Source organism: Hyaena hyaena, unplaced genomic scaffold (assembly GCF_003009895.1).
Source record: "Hyaena hyaena isolate Hyena2069 unplaced genomic scaffold, ASM300989v1 scaffold_120, whole genome shotgun sequence".
NCBI lineage: Eukaryota > Metazoa > Chordata > Mammalia > Carnivora > Hyaenidae > Hyaena > Hyaena hyaena.
The window spans coordinates 1,469,352-1,494,588 of NW_024080752.1; the positions used below are offsets into that span (position 1 = coordinate 1,469,352).

Here is a 25,237-nt window from a genome sequence, read left to right on the forward strand (position 1 = left end):
GATTGTATTGCTGTGCTCTTGAACTCTTCTTTCATGTTCCTGGATTAGCTTATCTCTCTTTTTCTCAGCTTCCTCTTTTTCTATAATTGTATCTTCTAAATCACTTATTCTCTTTTCTCCCTCTTCAATCCGTGCATTGGACACCTCCATTTTATTATGTATCTCATTTAAAGCATTTTTTAATTCATCACAACTATTTTTGAGCTCCATAGTGTTTGTAGCAATGGTTTCTCTGATGTCTTCCATGGTTTTTTCAAGCCCAGAGATTAATTTTATGACTATTGTTCTAAATTCTTGTTCAGTTATGTTGCTTATATCTGTTTTGAGCAGTTCTTTAGCTGTCAGTTCTTCCTGGAGTTTCTTTGGAGGAGAGTTCTTCTGTTTCATCATTTTGGTTAGTTTTCTATCTCCTGTTAATTTTTTTTTTTTAATGTTTTATTTATTTCTAGGAGAGAGAGAGAGGGAGAGACAGCGTGAGCAGGGGAGGGTCAGAGAGAGAGTCACAGACTCTGAAACAGGCTCCAGGCTCTGAGCTGGCAGTCAGCACACAGCCCGACGCGGGGCTCGAACCCACAAACCGCGAGATCATGACCTAAGCGAAAGTCGGACGCTTAACCGACTAAGCCACCCAGGCGCCCCGGCTTGTTTCTTGAAGTAGCCCTAGAGCTCCTATTTGTAATTAGGACACTACCTAGCACGGCAGAGATTACAGACTCCATCCACATCATGGTCCCTTAAAAACACTGAAGGCCAAGCATCCCAGAAACCCCGGAGGGTGGTTTCAATTCCTATTCAATTTGGCTCTGAGCTTTCTGAAAAATTCTTTGGTTTGGGTGTCTCCATCCGGCCCTCCTATGGCCGTGCCGGCGCCCTTGAATTAAACATTTTTAATTGATCTAGAGCTGTAGAGCTATTCCGGTTTTCTGTTTGTCCATTTATAAAATTGTCATTCAAGAAATTTGTCCATTTAGCATAAATTGTTGGATTTGGACAAATTTTTCATAGTATTCCCTTATTATTCTTTTAATTTTTATAGAATCTGTAATGTCTCTCCTTTCAAGATTGATAATGGTAATTAGTATTTCTCTATAAACATTTTTGATCACTCTGGATAGATTATCATCAGTTTTATTGATATTTTCATTTTTTTTTTTTTTATTAAAATTTTCTTTTTTTTCTTTTTTTTTTTGTTTTTTTGTTTTATTTCTAGGAGAGAGAGACAGCGTGAGCAGGGGAGGGTCAGAGAGAGAGGGAGTCACAGACTCTGAAACAGGCTCCAGGCTCTGAGCTGGCAGTCAGCACAGAGCCCGACGCGGGGCTCGAACCCACAAACCGCGAGATCATGACCTGAGCGAAAGTCGGACGCTTAACCGACTAAGCCACCCGGGCGCCCCTATCTCCTGTTAATTTTAAAAGCTTGTTGTATACTCTACCCCTGTGAGTTCTGCTGTATTAAAGAGGGCTCTTTGGCTGTTCAGGGCCTGTCTGTTCTGGAAGTGTTCTTTGAATGGTGTCTCTTGGTTTCTCTTGTTCAGAGTTTTGTTATTTTGTTTCCCTACTCATAGGGTTATTTGGGACTCTCCACCATGTGTACTTTGGCTTGTTTCTTTTTTTTTTTTTTTTTTAATGTTTTACTTATTTCTAGGAGAGAGAGAGAGAGACAGCGTGAGCAGGGGAGGGTCAGAGAGAGAGGGAGTCACAGACTGAAACAGGCTCCAGGCTCCGAGCTGGCAGTCAGCACAGAGCCCGACGCGGGGCTCGAACCCACAAACCGCGAGATCATGACCTAAGCGAAAGTCGGAAAGTCGGACGCTTAACCGACTCAGCCACCCAGGCGCCCCCAGTTTTATTGATATTTTCAAAACGTAGCTTTGGATTAATTGATTTCACTAGTTACTTTTGTATTTAATTTCACCGATTTCCATTTTTTCTTATACGTACATTTATTCAGGATTTACTTTGTTCTTCTTTACATGATGCTTCAAGTAGACGCTTAGACCATTGATTTGGGACCTTTCTCCTTTTCTAATGCAAGCATTTAAAGCTGTACATTTCCTTTTAAGCACTAATGTAGTTGAATCTCCCAACTTTTGATATTGTGCTTTCATTTTCATTCTGTTCAACATATTTAAAAAATTTCTTTGTAATTTAAACGTGTTTAGTTTTCAAATATTTGGGAATTTTCTAGCTATCTTTCTGTTAACAATTTCTAGTTCACTTTTGTGTGGTTTTAATTTTATGCGGTAACAGATGACAGTGGGACTGCTTCATTTGAGTGAGGGCGTGCTGGTGGGATGGGAGAAAGGGGCCAGAATGCCACCTGCTCATGAGGCACTCTGCCTTTCCGTTATGAATCCTGAGGGGGCTCTTAGGTGCCTCTCTGATTGTTACGGTATGTGGTGTGAAACCACTGCCATAGATTGTGCACTACATTCAATTAGGTGAAAATGATGCTGAGTTGAAGAATGTACTTGGAGGAAAGCAAGGAGTACATTGTAAAGTGGTTGTCTCCAACTAAGCACTTAATGAGAGTTGCTGTATCAATTCAAATATTCAAATAAATGATACCATAGTGGAAACATACATTATGCGGTATAAATTGAAAATGAGTACCAAGATGATAAGAAACCAGAAATGTTCATTTAGTCCAGATGACAGTATTTGGACCTATACACAGTTTCCAAGAATACAGAATTTCATGGTTTCTTAGGATGAGATTTTTGCATGAATTATATCATTTTATTATTTCCTTCAAGGCTGTATTCACTACGAGGATAAAGCAGTATAAAGATATAGTTTCTGTTAAGTAAGAAAATTATTTGGGCCTTCAACAAAATTCTTAGAGCAAAGTAAAATGATGAAGTCAGTGCCTGTTGTTGCACTTGTAAATATATTAAGTGGGCATAGATGTTATTCTCAAATACCTTCACTTCATTTAGAGTGGGGATTAGAAAACTGTGGTTTTTACATTCTTAAAGGGTTGTAAGAAAAAAAACCCCAAGAATCTATGTCAGAGGCTGTGTGGTCCACAAAGCCTAGTAACTCCCTTAGTGTCTGTCCCTTTAGGGGGAAAGCTTGCCAATTCCTAACTTTGAGTCTAAGAAGCAGTTCATATTTTGTTTTTGTTTTTGTTTTAATATTTTTATTTATTTCTAGGAGAGAGAGAGAGAGAGAGCGTGAGCAGGGGAGGGTCAGAGAGAGAGGGAGATACAGACTCTGAAACAGGCTCCAGGCTGTGAGCTGGCAGTCAGCACAGACGCGGGGCTCGAACCCATGAACCGCGAGATCATGACCTAAGCGAAAGTCGGACGCTTAACCGACTAAGCCACCCAGGCTCCCCGAAGCAGTTTATATTTTAAAAAGGATTGGTTTAGCCCTTACAGATCTCTTCAAAAAGGAAAGGATGATAACAGTGACTGATGACACAACATCCTTATCTTTTCGTACCTTATCCAAGGGCATCTGGTTTCAGAATCTTGTGTACAGTAACTCCTGAATATTTAAATGAGGGAATTTGGCCTCAGTCTCCATTTGAAAACCACCCTTATGCAGAGGAGATTGATAATGAGCAAACTGTCCATTTCTTTTTCTTTTTTTTTTTTTTTTTTTAAATATTTTTATTTATTTCTAGGAGAGAGAGAGAGACAGCGTGAGCAGGGGAGGGTCAGAGAGAGGGAGACACAGACTCTGAAATAGGCTCCAGGCTCTGAGCTGGCTGTCAGCACAGAGCCCGACGCGGGGCTCGAACCCACGAACCGCGAGATCATGACCTAAGTGAAAGTCTGACGCTTAACCGACTAAGCCACCCAGGCGCCCCCTGTCCATTTATTTTTCAAAAGAAGTATTCTTTAGAGTAATAAACATTTTACATTTGCATTTGAGTTTGTACTATATAAGTAGTATATATGAGTTTGTATATATGAGTATATATATATATGTAGTATATATGAGTTTGTACTATATAAAGCTTTCATGTTAATTTTTATAGGTAGCTTAAGTTTTAAAGTTTCTTCAAATCACTTATGTTTTGAGTTCTGTATGTTCAGATTAATTTTATATTGACCTATATGTTTTTGCAGGATGATTGTCTTTTGAAAGTATGGTATCCTATGACTGGCTGGAAATCCTCAATTATACCTCAGGATCATCATGAAGTGAAAAGGAGACAGGCGTCTACCCAGTTTTCCTTTGTTTATTTGGCACATCCCCGAGCTGTGTCAGGTTTTTCATGGCGTAAAACTAGCAAGTATATGCCCAGGTTAGACAAATGTGTCCTATAACTTTAGTTTGTTTGCTTATGTATTTATAAAAATAATGAAAACAGAGGTTTTTTTACTGCATTGGCTTGGTGAAATTGAAGAGCAAAGGCTCTGGGTGTTAACTGCCTGAATTCAAATCCTGCTGCTGTTATTTGCTTTGTGAGCTTTTGCCTAAATTATTAAGCTCTCTGTGCTTCAGTTTTCTTCTCTGTACGTAATAGGACCTAACTCGGAGAGTTGTAGTGAGACTCAGTGTGTTAGCGTATGTAAATATTGACTGCAAGTCTTTGCACATAGGAAGTGCTTAGGCACTGTTAGCTGGTACTGTTAGTGGTAGCAGCAATAGTAAAAGTTTCCAGGAAGGAAATGTTTGCAGGTAACAGAAAAGCACACTTTGAAGAAAAATAAAACGTAGTAAATTGTCAGTATTACACATAGTAGGAAAGCATATTATACACAGTGAATAAAGTATCTAGGTTTTTCTTATCTTAGGGCCATGAACAGAGCCTTCTCAAAGAATTTATTATTGTAAGTTTTTGTCATCGTTCAGCATCTCTAATGAGTAGTTAGAAAACTAAACAAACTACAGTATGTCTCATACAAATGATTCCTGTATCATGTATATAGTTATAAAAAAAACTTGTTTAGAAATCTGTATTTATTTTTCAAGGAAGGTTATTTTATCTGTGAACTGTTAACACATGATGGGAAATATAGCACAGCACACATTATAGAAGTGCTCACTGAATGGAGCATTCATACATTAAAAAAATGTTTATTTATTTTTGAGAGAGAGACAGAACGTGAATGGGGGCAATTCAGAGAGAGTGGGAGACACAGAATCCAAAGCAGGCTCTAGGCTCTGAGCTGTCAGCACAGAGCCCAGTGTGGAGCTCGAACTCAAAAACCGTGAGATCATGACCTGAGCTGAAGTTGTATGCTTAACTGACTGAGCCACCCAAGCACCCCAAGAGAAGTCCTACATTTTTAAAATCTAAATAAAAAGTTTATTCTGCTTAAGTTATTTGCATCTCTTGAAAACATTTGCAAAACACTTCCTTTGAGTCAGATTCTAGGTAAGCGTGTTTAAAAGGGAGAATGATTATTTGTTCTTTTATAATGAACAATTAAGTCACTTTAGCTGCTTGATGCGGTAACATTTTTGGTTATTTTAACTTAATGGAAGTTGATTTATAGTTTGAACCTGTATTATCCTTGCAGTTTTATTTTGAAGATGCTCATTTACCTGTTAATAATCTTTTAGATTATAAGGATGATACAAGTACTCCCATAAGCCGGTTTAATTATATTTAATGATATTTTATTATGGTCACTGGAATTTGCAATGATTAGGTTTTCTCTTGCTGTTTATTTGTTTAGAAGATATTAATATTTCTGCAGAGCTTAGTTGTCAAACAGCATGTGTATAATCGGGCATTAATATCTGTTTCCTTTGGAAAGACTATTTCCTAGTTTTTATGGTGTTCACATTCACAGTGTACTATGTATGATTTCAAGCTCTTTGACCACTTTATATTCATACACTGTAATTTCTAAGTAATTGGAAGCATACTGTACTGTAATTCAGCTTAGCTGTTCAAGACATGATTTTATTGAGTTAAAGTGTCAGGGATATCTAGGTTCTCCCTATTTTATGGTAACTGATTGCAGCCCTGCATTCAGCCTGCCACCTTGCAGATATGAACAGGTAGTAAATGGGTTTTGGTAAGACTGTGAAATAGCCTATGTAAATCCATTACCATTACTGGAAAAATAACTACTCTTGGTACACTGATGCTATTTTTATAGGTGAAGAACCTAATATTAATAACCTTTAATCACTGGCACTGATTTTGTTTCTTTCTCTTTGTCATTAGAGGTTCTGTCTGTAATGTGTTATTAACTTCATGCCATGATGGTGTCTGCCGACTCTGGGCAGAAACCTTATTACCGGAAGATTGTCTTTTGGGTGAGCAGATTTGTGAGACTACCACTTCTAGTGTTGGCAGCAACCTCACTCATGCTGGCAGACAGAAAGACAGAATACAACATGCTCTTGAGGTACAGTATTATTTAAAATAGTACAAAAATTTGGAGATATGTGAGTTTAATGGGAATTTATAAGCTAAAATGCAGATAGTGCACATGGTACATGTAATGATGAAATTAATAGCAAGTAATTTTCACTAATTTGTTTTATGCCTGTAAGATTACTCATTTTATGCCACTTAAAAGCCCAATGCAATAGTAATGATCTTAGACATGTAGTCTCGGTGAATGGAATAATTTTAATTTTTTCATTTTGCATGTCAAGTATGAAAATCTGTAGGAATAAGCAGTTTTGATTAGTAAAACACATAAAGATCTCTGAAATTAGTTGTCATTAAAAAATGATTTGCTTTTGTTTCATGAGGATTAAAATTTACTTTTGTGTTCTAATTAAAAATGGCTATTTTGAGTCTTAAGAATAAAGATGGTGAGATATTAGACACAAGTCAACTTTATACAGTTGCTTAATAATTTCCATGGTTTAATATTGTGAAAGTGAAATAATTTTTCCAATTTTTAAATGATATATGAAATAAAAGTGCTTCTTATGAAATTAGATTGTTTATAATACAAACTTTGTGTCCATTATGACTTGAGAATAGAATGAGATAAACACATTTTTTAAAATTACCAGAAATTTATTAAAACAAACCTAGATTATTAACATTTTTAAAATATTTCCATGTGACTTTTTACTACACAAAGAATATGTATTTATTCTAACATTAGAGAAAATGTGGAATTTATAATCCAGTTATTCCAGTTATGTGTATTTTTCTTTACTTACAAGATTGAGATAATATATATTTTTTAATTTTAATGTTTTATTTATTTTTGAGAGAGACAGAACATGAGCAGGGGAGGGGCAGAGAAAGAGAGGGAGACACAGAATCTGAAGCAGGCTCCAGGCTCCAAGCTGTCAGCACAGGCCCCAGTGCGGGGCTCGAACCCACCAACTGGGAGATCATGACCTGAGCTGAAGTCTGATGCTTAACCCATTGAGCCACTCAGGTGCCCCCGAGATTGAGATAATATTATGCACTAAGGTTTTATAACTTGCTTTTTTATACTTACTGTGTTATAAACGTCTCTCTACATTACTCATTATGTTTTTACATTTACATGAACAGTTTCATGGTTGCATAGTCAAAATGCTTTGCTGTTTTTAGCAAGCAGAAATATTTTTTTGCATTGGATAGGCTGAGGATGTACTTTTTAAAAGTTTTGTATAAGGAGGGCTTGTCTGATACTGTCTGTAATTGGGCACTATTTATACATTTTTTCCCTCCAAAATTTAAAACAGAAATGAAATTAAGAGAACAGTTAAAGTTATATTTTCTTTAAATATTTATTGAAATTTAACGAGACAAAGTACTTAATTTACTACATGTTTATGGCCATTTATGTATACTTCTGCAGCGTTTTATCTTTAAATTACATATGAGTTTTTGTCGAGACTAAGTGCTTTGAGACATCTTTGTATTTATCTCCATGGCACCTAAAGTATTGCTTTTCAGATGCTAAATTGAATTACTAATTGCCACATAAAATAAAATCAAAGATAAAAACATATGTATTTAGTAATTTGACACATTTTTGCAACCTTTTAGTAATGTTATTAATAGTTAAAAATTGTTTTTAACAGAAAAAGCCTAATTGTCTGATTTATAAGCTTACCTTGCTTTCTGACATCTTTTCATATGAAACTCCTAACTGCAAGGTCTGTATAATTCTGTATACACTTTAGTTATACATGTTGTTCCTAGGAGAAAACAATCAAACAGCCTTGCCAATGTAATTTAAAATAATGAGGTAGAGGACACATCATAGACCTGATACTGTTTTCCATACGAAAAGGGGTAAGGGTTGTGGAACTTGAAAGGAAGGACCAGATATAATACTTTCATGCAAAAACAATTGAGAGGATGCCACATTTAATTTAACTGATTGTGAGGAACAAAGGAATAGAATTGGAAATTATTGTAAATCGTAGTATTGGGATTTGGGTGATAGAATAAGGAAGTACTGTGAATTGGGGTTATGGTGTAAAGATCCTTTCTTTGTAAAATAATTCAGGGCACCTGGGTGGCTCAGTGAGTTAAACATCTGACCCTTGATTTCTGTTCAGGTCGTGATATCATTCATGGTTCATGGGTTCTAGCCCTGCATAGGGCTCTGTAGTGACAGTGTGGAGCCTGCTTGGGATTCTGTCTCCCTCTCTCTCTGCCCCTCTCCCCCCTCCCCACTTGCTCTGTCTCTCTCAAAAATAAACTTTAATTTTTTTATTGTTTTATTTTTAAGAGACAGAGTGTGAGTGGGGGAGGGGCAGAGAGAGGAGGAGACAGAATCTGAAGCAGCCTCCAGGCTGTGAGCTGCCAGCAGAGAGCCTGACGTGGGGCTTGAGCTCATGGAACTGCGAGATCATGACCTCAGTCAAAGTCTAAGGTTTAACCTACTGAGCCACCCATGTGCCCCTAAAAATATACTTTAAAAAATAAAGTAAAATAAAATAGTGCAGATGATTGAGGATGCTAGTGGAGAATTTTAATCATATAGATACACCTCAATTTAAGCAAATCCCATAAGTCAACACTTTTAGTGAGATATTTTTTGGCTATACCTACTTAAGTAGATTCTCCTTATATATAGATACACCTCAATTTAAGCAAATCCCATAGGTCAACACTTTTAGTGAGATATTTCTTGGCTATACCTACTTAAGTAGATTCTCCTTATATATAGATACACCTCAATTTAAGCAAATCCCATAGGTCAACACTTTTAGTGAGATATTTCTTGGCTATACCTACTTAAGTAGATTCTCCTTATTCTGTATTTTTGTACTCTTTTTTTTTCCTTTATAATTGAGATTATACATTATTTAGCTGTAACCATGTAGTAGCAAGTGAGAATTTTAGGGAGAAATACCCTTCCTGGTAGGAAGACTCAGAAATTTTTTAACTTATTTTTTTATTGTTTTTACTAGTAAATTTTAGGTCAGTAGTGGGATATCTTGTAAAACCTCGACTTGGGACTTCTGATCTTTTCTTTTTTTATATGTTTACTTATTTATTTTGAGAAAAAGTGTTGTGTGTGCAAGCAGGGGGAGGGGAAGAGAGAGAGAGACAGAAAATCCCAAGTAGGCTGTGTACTGTCATTGCAGAGTCGGATGCAGGGCTTGATCCTACAAACCATGAGATCATGACATGAGCTGAAATCAGGAGTTGGCTGCTTAACCAACTGAGCCACCCAGGCACCCTGGGACTCCTAATCATAATAGAAGTTTCTATAGATAAATGAGTATTTTTGAAAAAATATTTTTATTTATTTCTAGGAGAAAGAGAGAGAGAGACAGCGTGAGCAGGGGAGGGTCAGAGAGAGAGGGAGTCACAGACTCTGAAACAGGCTCCAGGCTCCGAGCTGGCAGTCAGCACAGAGCCCGACACGGGGCATGAACCCACGAACCGCGAGATCATGACCTAAGCAAAAGTCGGACACTTAACCGACTAAGCCACCCAGGTGCCCCGATAAATGAGTATTTTTGAGCAACTACTTCTGCCTTGAACTATAAAATTTGCAAAACCTCTGGTGAATATATTCAGAATTGTTGAGTTGAAGTTAAGAGTTTCCTTTAAAGTGTTCAGATTTTACAGAGGAAAATTATAAAATCCTTAAAGTCAAAAATACTTTGATCAGCATTTATTAGACTTTTCAGAGTTGGATTTAGCAATTATTTTTCTATTTTAGACGATACACCATTTGAAAAATTTAAGAAAAGGACAGAGGAGGTCTTCAGTTCTTGTAACTCACACGGAATTAATGCCTGATCAGACGGCAACACATGAAGTTCAGAGACACATTTCCCACCATGCGAATGCACTGTGTCATTTCCACATTGCAGCAAGCATCAATCCTGCCACAGGTAAGTAAAACTAAAGTTTTATTTCCTATAAATGTTCTGAAATAAGATATATAAATAGAAAAGTGGGATTACTTTTGGAACTCTTTTATGTTAACCCTCCATGTTTCCTTTAATAACACATTAATTCATTAGGAAGATAATATAAAGTACCATTTCTTAAGCTGAGACTATGTGATTCTTAGTAAAGAACTTCAAGTAAGTATTTTTGGGCACCTTTTGTCTAGTATATAGCAAGCGTTCTAAATAAATTAGAGCTTTAGTTGAACCTGGGAACACAAGTGGTAACAGTGTAATTGGAGTGATTTCCCTGCTTTTTATATTTTCACTATTAATCTTCTCAACATTCTTTATAACTTTATCTAAATACATCTTTACATAGTTTTCTTTATATTTCAGCATATCTTGTTTTCTACTCCATAGACTTTCGTATTCTACACTAGGGAAAGATACTTTTCTTCTAATTTTGATAGTTCTTTTTGCCCTTTTCCTCCTGTGAGGTTGAGAAGTATTTTGAAGCAAGTTGTGTTGGCCAAAGCGTATTTGAAAACTTCTATTTAAGGGCATTATTTTCTTCATGCATGAAAATCATATGAGAAGGCTTATAGATAGTTTCACATTACATTGCTGGTAGAACTACATTTGTATAAAGTTAGTCATGTTTTATTGAAATGGAAATCAACATATTGCTTCAGAGTACAGAGGAGTTTATTTTTTTAAAGTTTTGTGTTTTTTTTGTTTTTTTTGTTTTTTTTTTTACAAATAGTTTATTGTCAAGTTGGTTTCCACAGAACACCCAGTGCTCATCTCCACAAGTGCCCCCCTCCATGCCCATCTCCCCCCTCCCCCCCACATCCATCAGTCCTCAATTTGTTCTCAGCATTCAAGAGTCTCTCATGGTTTGCCTCTCTCCCTTTCCCCCACCATTTCCCCCCCGTCTTCTCCCCCATGGTCTTCCGTTAAGTTCCTCCTGATCCTCCTGTATGTGCAAACATATGATATTTGTCCTTCTCTGCCTGACTTATTTCGCTCAGCATAACACCCTCAAGGTCCATCCATGTTGCTACACATGGCCAGATTTCATTCTTTCTCATTGCCATGTACTATTTCATCGAAGATATGGTTTATCTATACGATGGAATACTAATTTTTTTTTAGTGTTTATTTTTGAGAGAGGGAGACAGAGCACGAGCAGGGGAGGGGCAGAGATAGAGGGAGACACAGAATCCAAAGCAGGCTCCAGGCTCTGAGCTGTCAGCACAGAGCCTGAAACGAGGCTCAAACCCATGAACAGTGAGATCATGACCTGAACCAAAGTCAGGCACTTAATGCTTAACCGCCTGAGCCACCCAGGCGCCCTAGAGGAGTTTATTTTTAAATGTGTAGTTATATAAAGATGATGTTCAGTTAATACAGTTCCAAAAAGGTGATCTTTAGGACTCTTTCCCCCATTGTAACAGTGGCTCTACATGTGTGCTGTCTAGTACAGTAGCCACAAGCCATGTGTAGCTCTTTGAGCACTTGAATTACAGCTAGCCCATATTTAGAGTTGTGCTGTAAAACATACACTGGATATCTAAGACTTAGTACAATAAAAGAATGTAAGCTCTCTGAATAACAATTTTATTTCGTATTGATTACCTGTTGAAATGATAATATGTATATTGGGTAAAATAAAATACTAAAATTAAGTTTGCTTATTTCTTACTTTATCTTTTATAATGCAGCTTCTACAGTAAAAATTACCTATGTGCCTTGCATTTGTGGTTTGCATTATTTCTGTTGGATAGCGTTTTGCTAGCTGGTTAAACATTATTTTGCTTCCTGATCTCACATCTTAATTGTATTCTTAGATTGTCTTTATAATATTAACTCATTTTAAAAGTGTTACTGATTTTAGATATTTGTAAATTTTTTAACTTTTATAAGAATCTTATCTTGAATTATTGACTGTGATGAAGATCTGACTTCAGATATCATGCAATTAGTGATGGTATGTAGTAAATTTAGCACACATTAGAAAGGCTGACTTTTTAACTGTATGCACTACCCTCATCAGAAGGAATAGGATCACAAGATTGTTCCCTGTGTGGATAGGTAATCTCTCACATCATTTGAATTAAGTACTGGATATGTTCTTGTAGCCCTTGGGCCTTGTCTTTTCACCATCTTTATTAAATAATCTTCACCTTTTATCCAGTTTTATCCATTTTTACTTTAACTTCCTACATACTCTTTAAAAATCATTTTGTAAAAGTATTTAACATCATGCATTTATAGGTACTATATGTAAATGTAACACTTAGTTTGACCAAATTGATTACTAAATGCAAATAATTTTGTATTGTAGGACTCTTCTTCTTCACCTTTTTTTCAGGAAACTTTTTTTAAATTCTAAGTGTGTTTATTTTGAGGGAGAGAGAGCACTTGTGGGAGCAGGAGAGAGACAGAAAGAGATGGGGAGAGAGAGTCCCAAGCCAGCTCCACGCTTTCAGTGTGAAGACCAACCTGGGGCTCGATCCCACAAACCTTCAGATTATGACCTAAGCCTAAATCAAGAGCCAAATGCTTAACTGATTCACTGAGCCACCCAGGTGTCCCTCAGAAAACTTTTTTGAGTCTGTATTAAAGCTGAAAGCATAGTTCAATGAATACACATATATCCTGTTAATATCTTGTATGCTTTAACTCTCCCCTTCTGCTATGGATGTATGTCTTTGCTTCCTCTTCCCTTATTTTTGGCTAAGCCATTTGAAAGTAAAGTTTTCACTTGACATTAGCCTTTATTCCCTAAATACTTTATGACATTACCTAAATATTTCAAATATGTCTTCTAATAGAGCACAATAGCTTGCAATAGATAGCAATGTTTTTTTGGTTTTTGATTTGATTTCTTTCCTAATTATTTATTTTAAATATATAAACCTTTTTATTTGCAAAAAATTTGTCTTCTAATAAAAAAGGAATTTTTCGCCATTACTGCAGAACTGTTATTGCATGTAAGGAACATGGATAAGATTAGATTTAATATATAGTTCGTACTAAGATATAGATTATTTCTTATGCATTTGATTGTCATTTCTTTTAAACTCTATAGTTCTTCTAGGCTGTCAAAAAAGTCTCTCTGTTGGGGTGCCTGGATGGCTCAGTCAGTTAAGTGTCTGACTCTTAATTTCAGCTCAGGTCATGATCTCACTGTTTGTGAGTTCAGGCCCCATATCAGGCTCTGCCCTGACAGTGCAGGGCATGCTTGGGATTCTCCCTCTCCCCTTTCTCTCTCTCCTTGCCCCTACCTGCTCGCACCCTCTCTCTCAAAATAAATAAACTGAAAAAAAAGTCTCTCTGTCACAAAGAAGTTACCTCTCCATTACCTTTCAAAGCATCTTTTAGTCTGAATATTTGTTTATGGTAAGGTTTAGGTGAAACATTTTAGCAAGAATACTACATAGGTACATCGAGGATATGTTGTTTTATAGTATTCTAAATGTACAAATCCTATTTCACATGATTCATTTTTATCAGAAAATGAGGACTGTCATCCAGGAATTAGAAAAATAGAACAACCTGGAACTTTATTTAACATTGATATTTATTAGCAGGACTCTACCAGAATATCCTGTGCATTTTTACTTTTGTTTTATTTTTATTTTTAAATTTAAATTTTATTTTTTATGGGAAAAGATAGTTGCAAATGATGTATCAGGTAAGGGACTAGTATTCAAAATCTATAAAGGAACTCACCAAACTCTACACCCAAAAAAACAAATAATCTAGTGAAGAAATGGGCAGAAGACATGAATAGACACCTCTCCAAAGAGGACATCCAGATGGCCAACAGACACATGAAACGATGCTTGGCATCCCTCCTCATCAGGGAAGTGCAGATCAAAACCACACTGAGATGCCACTTCTTGCTGGTCAGAGTGGGTAAAATGAACAAATCAGAGGACTCTAGATGCTGGTGAGGATATGGAGAAACGGGCACCCTCCTACAGTGTTGGTGGGAATGTAAACTGGTGCAGCCCCTCTGGAAAACAGTGTGGAGGTTCCTCAAAAAATTAACAGTAGAACTCCCCCTATGTCCCAGCAATAGCACTGCTAAGAATTTACCCAAGGCATACAGGAGTGCTGATGCATAGGGGCACATGTACCCCAATGTTCATAGCAACACTCTCAACAATAGCCAAAACATGGAAAGAGCCTAAGTGTCCATCAGCTGATGAATGGATCAAGAAGATGTGCTTTATCTATACAATGGAATACTGATGGTAATGAGAAAGAATGAAATCTGGCCATGTGTAGCAATGTGGATGGAACTCGAGGGTGTTATGCTGAGCGAAATAAGTGAGGCAGAGAAGGACAGATACCGTATGTTTTCACTTATAAGTGGAACAGGAGAAACTTAATGGAGGACCATGCGTGAGAAGAAAGGGAAAAATAGTGGGGAGAGGGAGGGAGGCAAACCATGAGAGACTCTTGAATACTGAGAACAAACTGAGGGCTAATAGGGGTGGGGAAGAGAGAAAGGGGGATGATGGGCATGGAGAAGGGCACTTGTTGGGATGAGCACTGGGTGTTCTATGGAAACCAACTTGACAATAAACTATGAAAGAAAAAAATAAGTTAAAAAAACCCCCAAAATCTATTAGAAAAAAAAAGAATAAGGAAATTCTCTCACATGATTATATCATTATTATGCCTAAGAAAAGTGGAAATAATTCCGTAATCTCTAATATCCAGTTCATATTTAAATTTAAATTTCCTTAGTAGCTCCTGGGTGGCTCCTTTGGTTAAGCATCCCACCCTTGTCTTTGGCTCTTGTCATGGTCTCATGTTATGTTAGTTCAAGCCTCACATCAGGCTCTGTGCTGACAGTGTAGAGCCTGCTTGGGATTTTCTTTCCCCCTCTCTCTCTGCTGTTACCACACTCACACATGAGCTGCATTTTTCTCTCAAAATAAATAAACATTAAAATAAATAAATAAATTTAAATGTCTCTAGTTATCTCAGAAATGTCTTTTATAACTGCTTTTCTGTTTTATTTTTCTGCTCCTCTATCCCCAAACCAAGATTTAATAAAGGTTCATTCATTTGGTATATTTGATTTTTAAATTAGTAATTTAATTCCATTAGTAATTTAAGTCTATCCCATTAATTCTTAATATTCACATTTACCATTAAATCAGTTAAAGTTTTTACAAATCCTACTACAGTTGACTTGTTTAGCACCTTTTCTGTATAAGTATACAATAGTCTTGATAAGCACTTGGTAATCTTTTTAAAAACCTTAAAAATTCATACCTTTTTTCCCCCACAGATATTCCAAATGTCTTGGTTGGCACTGTATTTAACATTGATGATGGAAATGGGGGATTTGTGGTTCATTGGTTAAACAACAAGGAGTTTCATTTTACATCATCTACTGAAATATTTATGCAGCAATTACGAAAACTTTCTGAGAAGCAGGTAGATCATGAAAGTGATGAAGGAGATAGAGAAGATGAGGAACGTTCACAGGAGGAAAGAGAGAGGGGTTTACATATGAAACTAGACCATGGTTAGTATTCCATGTTCAAATTTTTCTTTTTGGCAGGTTAACAGCTTTTTGTGATACCACTTTTAGCTTATAATCCTTTGTTCCTGCTCTTTTTTACTTTTCTATTCATTCCATAAGTATTCACTATATTCACTATCTGCTCTCTAGCCCTATATGCTTTGTTATACATACTGCTTTGAGTAATGTATCACGCTGGAAGCCATTTCCTTTTTTGGGAACAAGTTTTGCTAATGGTAATAATAATGATAGTGTGAATGAAAATTTGATTTCTTTAAAAGTAAGACATAATAGTAAATTTCAGTTCAGGCTAGAAAATGTTTTCCTAATTTGTTTTTTCTCCCCCTGCCTCCCCCAGCCATAAATTAGGAAAAGGATTTATAGTCTCTAAAGATAGTATGCTATGTTATGCTATTGATAGTCTAGTATCTAGATAAATTTTTATAGTACTATTAGTATATAGTGATAAATTAGTGTGTACTGATAAATTTATTTTCTGATTCAGAATTATCCCTGGATAGAGAATCTGAGGGAGGTACAGGATCATCAGAACATGAAGATGGAGAAAGAGAGGGAAGCCCTAGAACCTTTTCACGATCCAGTGTACCAATGCCACTGCCCACAGTCCTGCTTGATCGGAAGATTGAAATGCTGCTAACTGAATGGAATAAGAATCCTGACATGCTTTTTACTATACACCCTGTAGATGGTACCTTTCTAGTGTGGCATGTAAAGTATTTGGATGAATATAATCCTGGAATATTTAGACAAGTCCAGGTATATTTTACTAATGAAGCAATTATTACATTTCTTAAAAATAAAGATGCTACTCAGATGAATCATCTTTTTAGAAATACTCAAAAGATTTGTTTTTGAGATGCAACTGAGAAGAGAATGCTTGTTCTTGTCACCAAGGAGGGAATCAATGAGCATAAATTTTATAAACCTGGTTAATTCAAAGTAAAGTGAATTGGGCTTTGAAATATCATACGAATATTTGAATATATATATGTGTTCGGTCCCTCCCCCCTGGAAATTCACCATATTTTGAATAAACTTAAGAAGCTACCCTAAAAATGTGACTCAGGATGAGCACCGCCTCCCCCCAGTTTTGTTAACTAAATCTGGCTGCCTTTATTTGTTATCTTCCTGAACTTCATTTCTATTTAGAGTTGTGGTTGTGGTCATTCAGCTCTACAAGCTTTTTTTCTTCAAGCTTTTCTTAGGCTGTGAATAGAGATAAGATATAAATAGAGGAAAGATATTAGACCATAAAGAGGTTGCAAATGATAGTTTTTGCTAGGAAACTGAGATTTGGCATTTTGAAAATGGAAGTATTTTTGGAAGACTTTTTGAGAAGAAGAAAACTATTCACATTGAATCATATTATTGTGTTTTTCAGGTTTCTTTTTCTTCTCGGATTCCTGTAGCATTTCCGTCTGGTGATGCAAGCTCTCTTAGTAAAAATATCATGATGTATGCCTGTATAAATGCTACAAAAGATCCTCCCCAAACCCTGTTACACCACGAGATGATGGCTGTAGGCAGTCCTCATGGATCACAGCCATACTCTAGATCACATGGTACAAATATGAACATTTTAGCTCCCACAGTAATGATGGTCTCTAAACACATAGATGGTTCTTTAAATCAGTGGGCAGTCACTTTTGCAGATAAGTCTGCCTTTACCACTGTTCTGACTGTATCTCACAAATTTAGATACTGTGGTCATCGATTTCACCTCAATGACTTGGCATGTCATTCAGTTTTGCCTTTGTTACTGACATCCTCACATCATAATGCTCTGCTGACTCCTGAGTTGGACTGTCAGTGGGACTCAGACAATAAATTAAGTAGACTAATGGATCCCATAAGACATATGAAAGGTTCCTCAAAACAACCTCTTAGAAATGCAGCGACGCGTACATTTCATGACCCAAATGCAATATATAGTGAACTTATTCTGTGGCGTGTAGACCCAATAGGGCCTTTGTCCTACACTGGAGGAGTATCAGAATTGGCTCGAATTAACTCTTTACATACATCAGCCTTCTCTAATGTTGCTTGGCTTCCAACTCTTATTCCCAGCTATTGTCTTGGTAAGTATTCATTTTAATTGTGAAATTAATAAGGGCTTTTAAACTTTTTTTTAAATACACAAAATGGCTTGTGTTTGTCATTATTAGGATTTTTAGACTTAAGTTTAGAATTTACAGAAGTTAGTTTAGAAGTCTGTTTTTAATTTTTCCCCCTCTCACCTATTTTCTTTTGAGTTCTTTTGTTAATAATTTTATATCCATTAATTTTATCTGTTTAATTTTGGTTCTGGACCATGGTTGTACCTAAAAAGAAAAGTATGAATATAAGTTTCTCCTACTTAAGCCAGAAATAAAAATAAATCACATAATATAATGCAAAGCACTTACTTTCTCAGGCACGTATTGCAATTCTGCAAGTGCTTGCTTTGTTGCTTCTGATGGCAAAAATTTAAGACTCTATCAAGCTGTGGTGGATGCAAGAAAATTATTGGATGAATTATCAGATCCTGAATCTTCAGTGAGTATTTCCTAATCTTTGTTAAAATACTTAGGCTGATGAGCAATTCTCTTTTTACTTTGTCTAGGACTTTTATTTGTCAGTTGGTGTTTATGGGGTGAGCACCTCTGTGTGACAGATACACGTTTTCTTTTTTTTTTCTTTTTGATTTTTAAAAAAATTTATTTTGAGAGGGAGAGAGCATGAACAGGGGAGGGACGGAAAGAGAGGGAGAGAACGAGGTTCCCAGCAGGCTCTGCACCTTTAGCATGGAGCCTGACACGAGACTTGAATTCATGAACCATGAGATGATGACCTGAGCCAAAAACAAAGAGTCGACTCTTAACTACCAACTGAGCCACCCAGGTGCCCCACAAATTTAGATTTTATTAATTTGTGTTCTAGGGTATATGACTCAGTATCACACATCATTGCATTTTTACATATAAATAAATAAATGACTTTTCCCCTAAGTTACCATGATTTCTTCTTGACATTTTTCACTCTCTAGTTTGGTTCTGTTAATCTTTTCTTGCTCTAAGGCAGCTTTAGCAAGCTCTTTGATTAGGCTGGAAAATTTGAGCTTTTCTGAGCTTTATTGACAATTTTTAAAAATCCTGTGGTTAGTATATGTTATCAGTGGGTGGCAGTATCTTACTCTGGTAGTTCTGTGTCTGAACCAGAACTCATGTATATTCATTACTATTCAATTTAAATAGTGCATTTTCCATCTACCTATGAAAACATGCTTTTTATAAAACACTTTTCTAATAAAAATGTTTCCAGTATTGAAAACCAAAGGTATTTTTGAGTATCTGCTATGTGTCCTTCAAAGTATAGAGAATATAAAGTGAAACTTTCGGTATGTGGCTTTATGAAGCTTTTACTTTAGCTGAGGAGAGAAATTACTATAAAAGATGAAATAACAATTTAAGACAGAAGCAGTGTCTGAGGGTGGTAAGTAATTAATTGCCAAACAGATAGCACTAGAAGTTTTTCATAATCCAGAGGGGAGAAGGATCAGATTAGGGTAGGCATAGAAGTCTTTATTACAGTATTTAGGTTTGGTTTTAGTAGGTGAATAGAGTTTAGAAAGACAAATCCTTAGTCTTTGCCTGAGTGAGAGACTGGCCTGAAAGTGTGGATACAGGAAAGTACATGTATGAGTCAGCATTCTTCCAGGAGTGATGGGAAAACCACTTGGACTGGAGCCAGAGGTTTGGCATCGAGGAAGTAGCATCTTCAAATCATGGAATTGAAAGATACTTTATAAATCACCCAGTCTAACCTGATGCTTTATTCCCCTCTATCACATTGCTGCCAGTTTGTCATCTGGCCTCCCAAGGGGAGGGGAGTCTCAACTCTAAATGCAGCTTGTGACACCTTTGTATTACCCTCACTACTTTACTGAAATTAAATTTGTTTTCCTTAAATTCTGCTTGTTAGCCCTGGTTCCATTTAGACTAAGTCTGATATTCCTTACATATGAGACCACTTCAGATATTTGAAGACAACTGTCTTTTCTTCAGGCCAAACCTGCTCCCCTCCACCGACAAACTAACTCTGTTTTATATTTGACCCTGGTGACTCTTCTTCGCAGTTTTCAGTTTGTCTCTACACTGGGTGTTGTGCAGCAGTATTGTGACCTCTCTCATTAGATTCTGTTTTCTTTTGGGCAGGCATGCCAGGTTCTTTGTATGTAATTGACTCCTACTGAGCTGTGAATTAAATATCCAAAAGTCTCTTCTTGCCAGTAAGCCATTCTATATTTGTGCCTTTGAGTTGCAGTCCAAATGTAGCCTGTTTTCACTATTACATTTTTACCTTCAAGATTCAGTTTTTCAGCATCATTTTGAATCCAGATTCTGTTATTTGTATTATTGCTTTATGACTTATGTCACCAGTCTGTTTGATGAATGCTGTTTCCACATCCTTATCTGGGGCAGTTATAAAAATGTTGAACAGCATAGGACTGAAAAAGAGCCTAGCAGTGCACATATGAAGTCTTTCTCCACTTTTATGGTCTGCAGTATTTCTTTAGTTTGTCCCTGGGATTTCTCTAAGGCAGCTTGTCATATACTTGGCTGAAATAAATTACACCCTGTCTGCCAACTATTCTGCAGTCAAAAAGGAAGTCAAATTTGTATGAGATGATTGTTTTAAGGTATAAATAGGTTAATGTATGTACGCTGATTTCTGTTGGTGACTAAAACATTATACTAAATAGACATCAAGCCCTTTAGTCTGCCTTACTGAGTTGTATTGTTTTCCTTTTTGAAAATTGGAATATTTACCTCTTTCAAGTATTTTGGCGGTGTCATTTCTTCTGATTTTTCAGAGAATGTCTTCAGTAGTTCATTGATCTCATTTGAAAAATGTCCCACTAACTTGGGCATCACTTTTCCAGAAAATATAATTTTATTTAGAGCAGTTAGATACATTCTTAGAATTTCTTAATTTATACTGGTCTCCTACTCTCCCCTTACCAATGTACATTTTTTCTTAAACCTTCTATTTTCATTAATTATTTAATGTTAAAAAGTAACAATTATTCACTGTAGAAAATTTTAGTTTTTTTTCAATTTTTTGTAAGCTAAATTCTTGAAATAGAAGACCAGAGACAAAGTAGGAATTAGGAGTTCTTTATTCTCTGGATTTTTGTTAACATTATAGTATCAGCCTCTGTTAATGAGCTAATCTTTTTTTATACTCTGAAAATAGTAATTTATTCAATTACTTGATTTTTTGAATAAATTTTTAATTTTGGAAGAGTTCTAGATTTACAGAAAAGTTGCACATATGGCACAAAGTTCTCATACTTCTCAACCAATTTTCCCTATTGTTAACATTTTGTGTTACCAGAAATACATTTGTCACAACTAAGAAACCATCATTGGTTTAATATGATCAATTAAACTCTAGACTTTTTAAGATTTAACTGATTTTTCTGCTAATGTCCCGTTTGTGTTCTAAGATCTCACTCAGAGGGGCACCTGGGTGGCTCAGTCAGTTGAGCTTCTAACTTCAGCTCAGGTCATGATCTTCCTGTTTGTGGGTTCAAGCCCTGCACTGGGCTCTGTGCTGACAGCTCAGAGCCTGGGGCCTGCTTCAGACTCTGTGTCTTCCTCTCTCTCTGCCCCTCCCCTGCTTGCATTCTCTCCTCTCTCTCTCTCTCTCTCTCTCTCTCTCTCTCTCTGAAAAAAAATACACATTACTAAAAAACTCTTCTTTTTTTTAATTTAAGATCTTACATTAAATTTAGTCATCATGAATCCTTAAGACTTTTAGGACTTATCCCAGACTGCTCTGGGATAGTTTCTCATTTTTCTTCATCTTCCTCAGTATTTTCTCATGACTGAGAGCTTTGAGTACTACTGATCAGACATTTTGTATAATTTTTTCTTGTTTGGTATTTGTCTGCTACTTTTCTCATGGTTACACTGGAGTTATGGGTTTTTGAGAAGAGTACTCCAGATATAAAGTATTCTTCTCAGCACATTATAAGAGGGTAAATGCTATCATCATGGTAATTAGTGCCTTTCTTCTTTTTTTTCTTTTCAGTCTTGCCAGAAGTTTGTTAATTTTATTGATATTGTCAAAGAATAAGCTTGTTCTTTCATTGAGCTCTTTTTGTTTCATTTTCATTAATTTCTGCCCTTATTATTTCCTTCCTTCTTGCCTTTTTTTGGGGTGTGTCTTTTTCTAGGTTTCATGAAATAGGAGCTTAGAGTTTTGTAACTTTTCTTATTTTCTAACATGTATTTAGTGCTATAAATTTTCTTCTCAGCACTGCTTTTGGCATTCTGGTAAGTAGTATTTTTGTTTTTGTTCACTTCACTATATTTTTAAATTTTCCCTTGAGAATTGTTTTTTTTTTTAAGTTTATTTATTTATTTTGAGAGAGATAAAAAGACAAAGTAGGAGAGGGGCAGAGAGAGAATCCCAAGCACGTTCCACTCTGTCAGTGGGGAGCCTGATGTGGAGCTTGAACCCCATGACCTGAGGCAAAAATCAAGTGGCTTAACTGACTGAGCCACCCAGGTGTCCCTCCTTGAGAATTCTTATTTGACCCATGGGTTTTTTATTTTTATTTTTATTATTATTTTTTTAATGTTTTTATTTATTGCTAGGAGAGAGAGAGAGAGAGACAGCGTGAGCAGGGAGGGTCAGAGAGAGAGGGAGTCACAGACTCTGAAACGGGCTCCAGGCTCTGAGCTGGCAGTCAGCACAGAGCCCGACGCGGGGCTCGAACCCACGAACCGAGATCATGACCCAAGCGAAAGTTGGATGCCCAACCGACTAAGCCACCCAGGCGCCCTGACCCGTGGGTTTTTTAAAAGAGTGTTTAGTTCCCCAGTAAACACTGGAAAGAGATATTCCTTTTATCATTCTCTTAATGTCTTCTAGTTTGATTCTATGGTGGTTGGAGAACACACTCTGATTTCAGTTCTTGTAAATTTATTGAAGTTTGCTTTATGGCCCAGGACATTGTCTATCTTAGTATATATTCCATGGCACTTGAACATATTCTGCTGTTCTTGGGTGAGGTGTTCTATATGTCAGTTAGATTTTGTTCTCATTACCGGTGGTGTTGAGTTCGTCTAGGTCTTTGCTAATTTTCTGTCTAGTTCTATCAATTCTTAGGAGAAGGGTGTTGAAATTTCCAGCCATAATGATGAATTTGTCCATTTCTCCTTTCAGTTGTTAGATTTGTGTTTCACATGTTTTGCAACTCTGTATTTTGTGTATACATTTAGTCTGAAATCAGGGTGTTGTCAGGGCCATGCTCCTTATGAAGGCTCTAGGGGAAGATCCTTTCTTGTTTCTTCCTAACTTCTGGTTGCTTCTGCTGATCTTAATATTCCTTGACTTTAAATGGCAACACTCTGGTCTCTGCCTCTGTCTTCACATGCCCTTCTTCTCTCTGGATGTTTCTGTTTGTACTCTCTTTAGTCTAGTCTGACCTTATCTTAAACAGATTAGATCTGCAAATATCCTTTCTCTATGTAAGATGGCATTCCGAAATTCTGGGTAGACATGGATTTTTATGGGACAATATCCAGCCCATTATACTTACCAACGTTCCCCCCCCCCCCCCAGTTATATTTACAGTTGCATAGGCCGGAACCTCCAAAGTCTCTTGAGCCATTTTGACTTTCAAAGCCATATGTTATGAGGAATTGTGAGATTTTTACCTTGCTGAATGATAGACTATAGGACTTGCCCTTACTGTTGATCTTAAACTGTTAACATAACATGATTGCTTCCTGTCAAGTTCCCTTTATTTCTGCTGATCTTTTTTGTAAGTCAGAGCAGTAGTTTTCTCAGTTATTTCCTCTACTAATTGGGAGTTGAAATACAGAAAGAAGTTGTCACATGCTGTCTTCTTCCTCAAATGAGATTTTTAGTAGATGGGGAGTAGAGGATAGCTTCCCCCCTTCCCCCCCATAGGAAGCATCTGAAAAGATTTGAATTTTATTCTGGGGTTGAGAGATGTATTTAGGGGACACAAGCATTTTTTGGACAGGAAAGTAAAGGGACTAATTTGCAAGATGGAGTATAGTTGGTAGGCATTTGAGGTCTATTGAGGTCATCAGAGCATGTGGTAAAATAAACTTGAGCTAGAGTGGTATTTGGCAGAGTCTGAGAAAGGGTAAAGTAGGGCTTAGTAGTTGCTTGACTATGGATACTAAAGGAAAAGACTCTAAGATTTCAAGTTTGTAATAGTGGTTGCACTAGCTTTGGTAAATATTTGTGAGGTATTGAGGATGACTTAAGTTTGAGATACATAGAATGTGAGGTGACTGAGGTTTTAGGTAGCAAAATGTAGTTAAGATAACTGTTTTTGCAGGTATTTGGAAATAAATTCCTAATGTTTCATGTCAGATACCAGTGTATATTCGGTTTTTATTATTATGAAGACAGTACTTGAAATCTTGAGATCTCTAAAGGTATTAGTAACAATATTAATAAAAGTGATCCTGAGTCATCAAGAAGGGATTTATGTTGACAAAACTGTTTATGAAGGAAGATATTTAAAGATTTTATTTTTGAGTCATCTCCACAACCAATGTGGTGCTTGAGTTTATGAGCCTGAGATCAAGAGTCACACCCTCCACTGACTGAGCTAGCCAGGTGCCCTGAGGCAGTGATTTAATTAAAGCTAAAAGGAATTTTCCAGCCAAAATACTGAAGATAAAGTTGTTCTGGTGTCTGAAAGCATAAACTTTTGAACCTTCTTACCCAGTGATGCTTGGTCGAAGGAGGTCCATTCATTCATTTATTCATTCCACACGTATTTCGTGATTATTGATGTATTCTATGTATTATTTTGTGTTCATAGTGAGAGGAGAGAAGGTGGTATGGAAAGGTAGCTGTTGGTGTTATTAAAAACAGGCTTTTCTGTTTCATTTACTTATTTTGAGTGTGTGCGTGTGTCTGTGTCTGTGCGTGCGCGCACATGTGCATGGGAGAGGCAAAGAGAGTGTGAGAGAGAATATTGTAAGCGGGCTCTGCGCTGTCACGGGGCTTGAACTTGGAAAGCTTGAGATGACCTGAGCCAAGAATTAAGTTAGATGCTTAACCAACTGAGCCACCCAGGCACCCCTGTCGTCTCTGCTTTAGAGATGAGGACACTGGTATACAGTGAATTGTAATAACTTGTGCCACTTCAATTAGCTAGTAGTGGTAGAGCCAGGATTTGAGCCCAGGCAGCTGGGCTCCAGAGACGAAGCTCTTTCTTATTTTTTAAGTTTATTTATTTTTGGGAGAGAGAGAAAGAACAAGCAGGGGATGGGCAGAGAGAGAAGCAGACACAGAATCTGAAGCAGGCTCAAGACTCTGTGCTGTCAGCACATAATAGATAACAAATTACTTACAGTTTATCATGCACTTTCTTATATTTTCTTATTACACTTATTT

At 36.6% G+C, this 25,237-nt stretch overlaps 1 protein-coding gene across 4 annotated transcripts in view; it reads left to right on the forward strand.

Moving 5' to 3' along the window:
* Nucleotides 1–25,237, forward strand: part of DMXL2 (Dmx like 2) — a 157,613-nt gene that overhangs the window by 63,249 nt on the left and 69,127 nt on the right. For all 4 annotated transcript variants that reach the window (XM_039237094.1, XM_039237096.1, XM_039237095.1 and 1 more), the window contains exons 7-13: nucleotides 4,080–4,258; nucleotides 6,137–6,320; nucleotides 10,056–10,230; nucleotides 15,545–15,784; nucleotides 16,287–16,558; nucleotides 17,184–17,880; nucleotides 18,216–18,337. In XM_039237094.1, coding sequence (XP_039093025.1) covers nucleotides 4,080–4,258; nucleotides 6,137–6,320; nucleotides 10,056–10,230; nucleotides 15,545–15,784; nucleotides 16,287–16,558; nucleotides 17,184–17,880; nucleotides 18,216–18,337 — 1,869 coding nt within the window. The remainder of the gene's footprint in view (nucleotides 1–4,079; nucleotides 4,259–6,136; nucleotides 6,321–10,055; nucleotides 10,231–15,544; nucleotides 15,785–16,286; nucleotides 16,559–17,183; nucleotides 17,881–18,215; nucleotides 18,338–25,237) is intronic.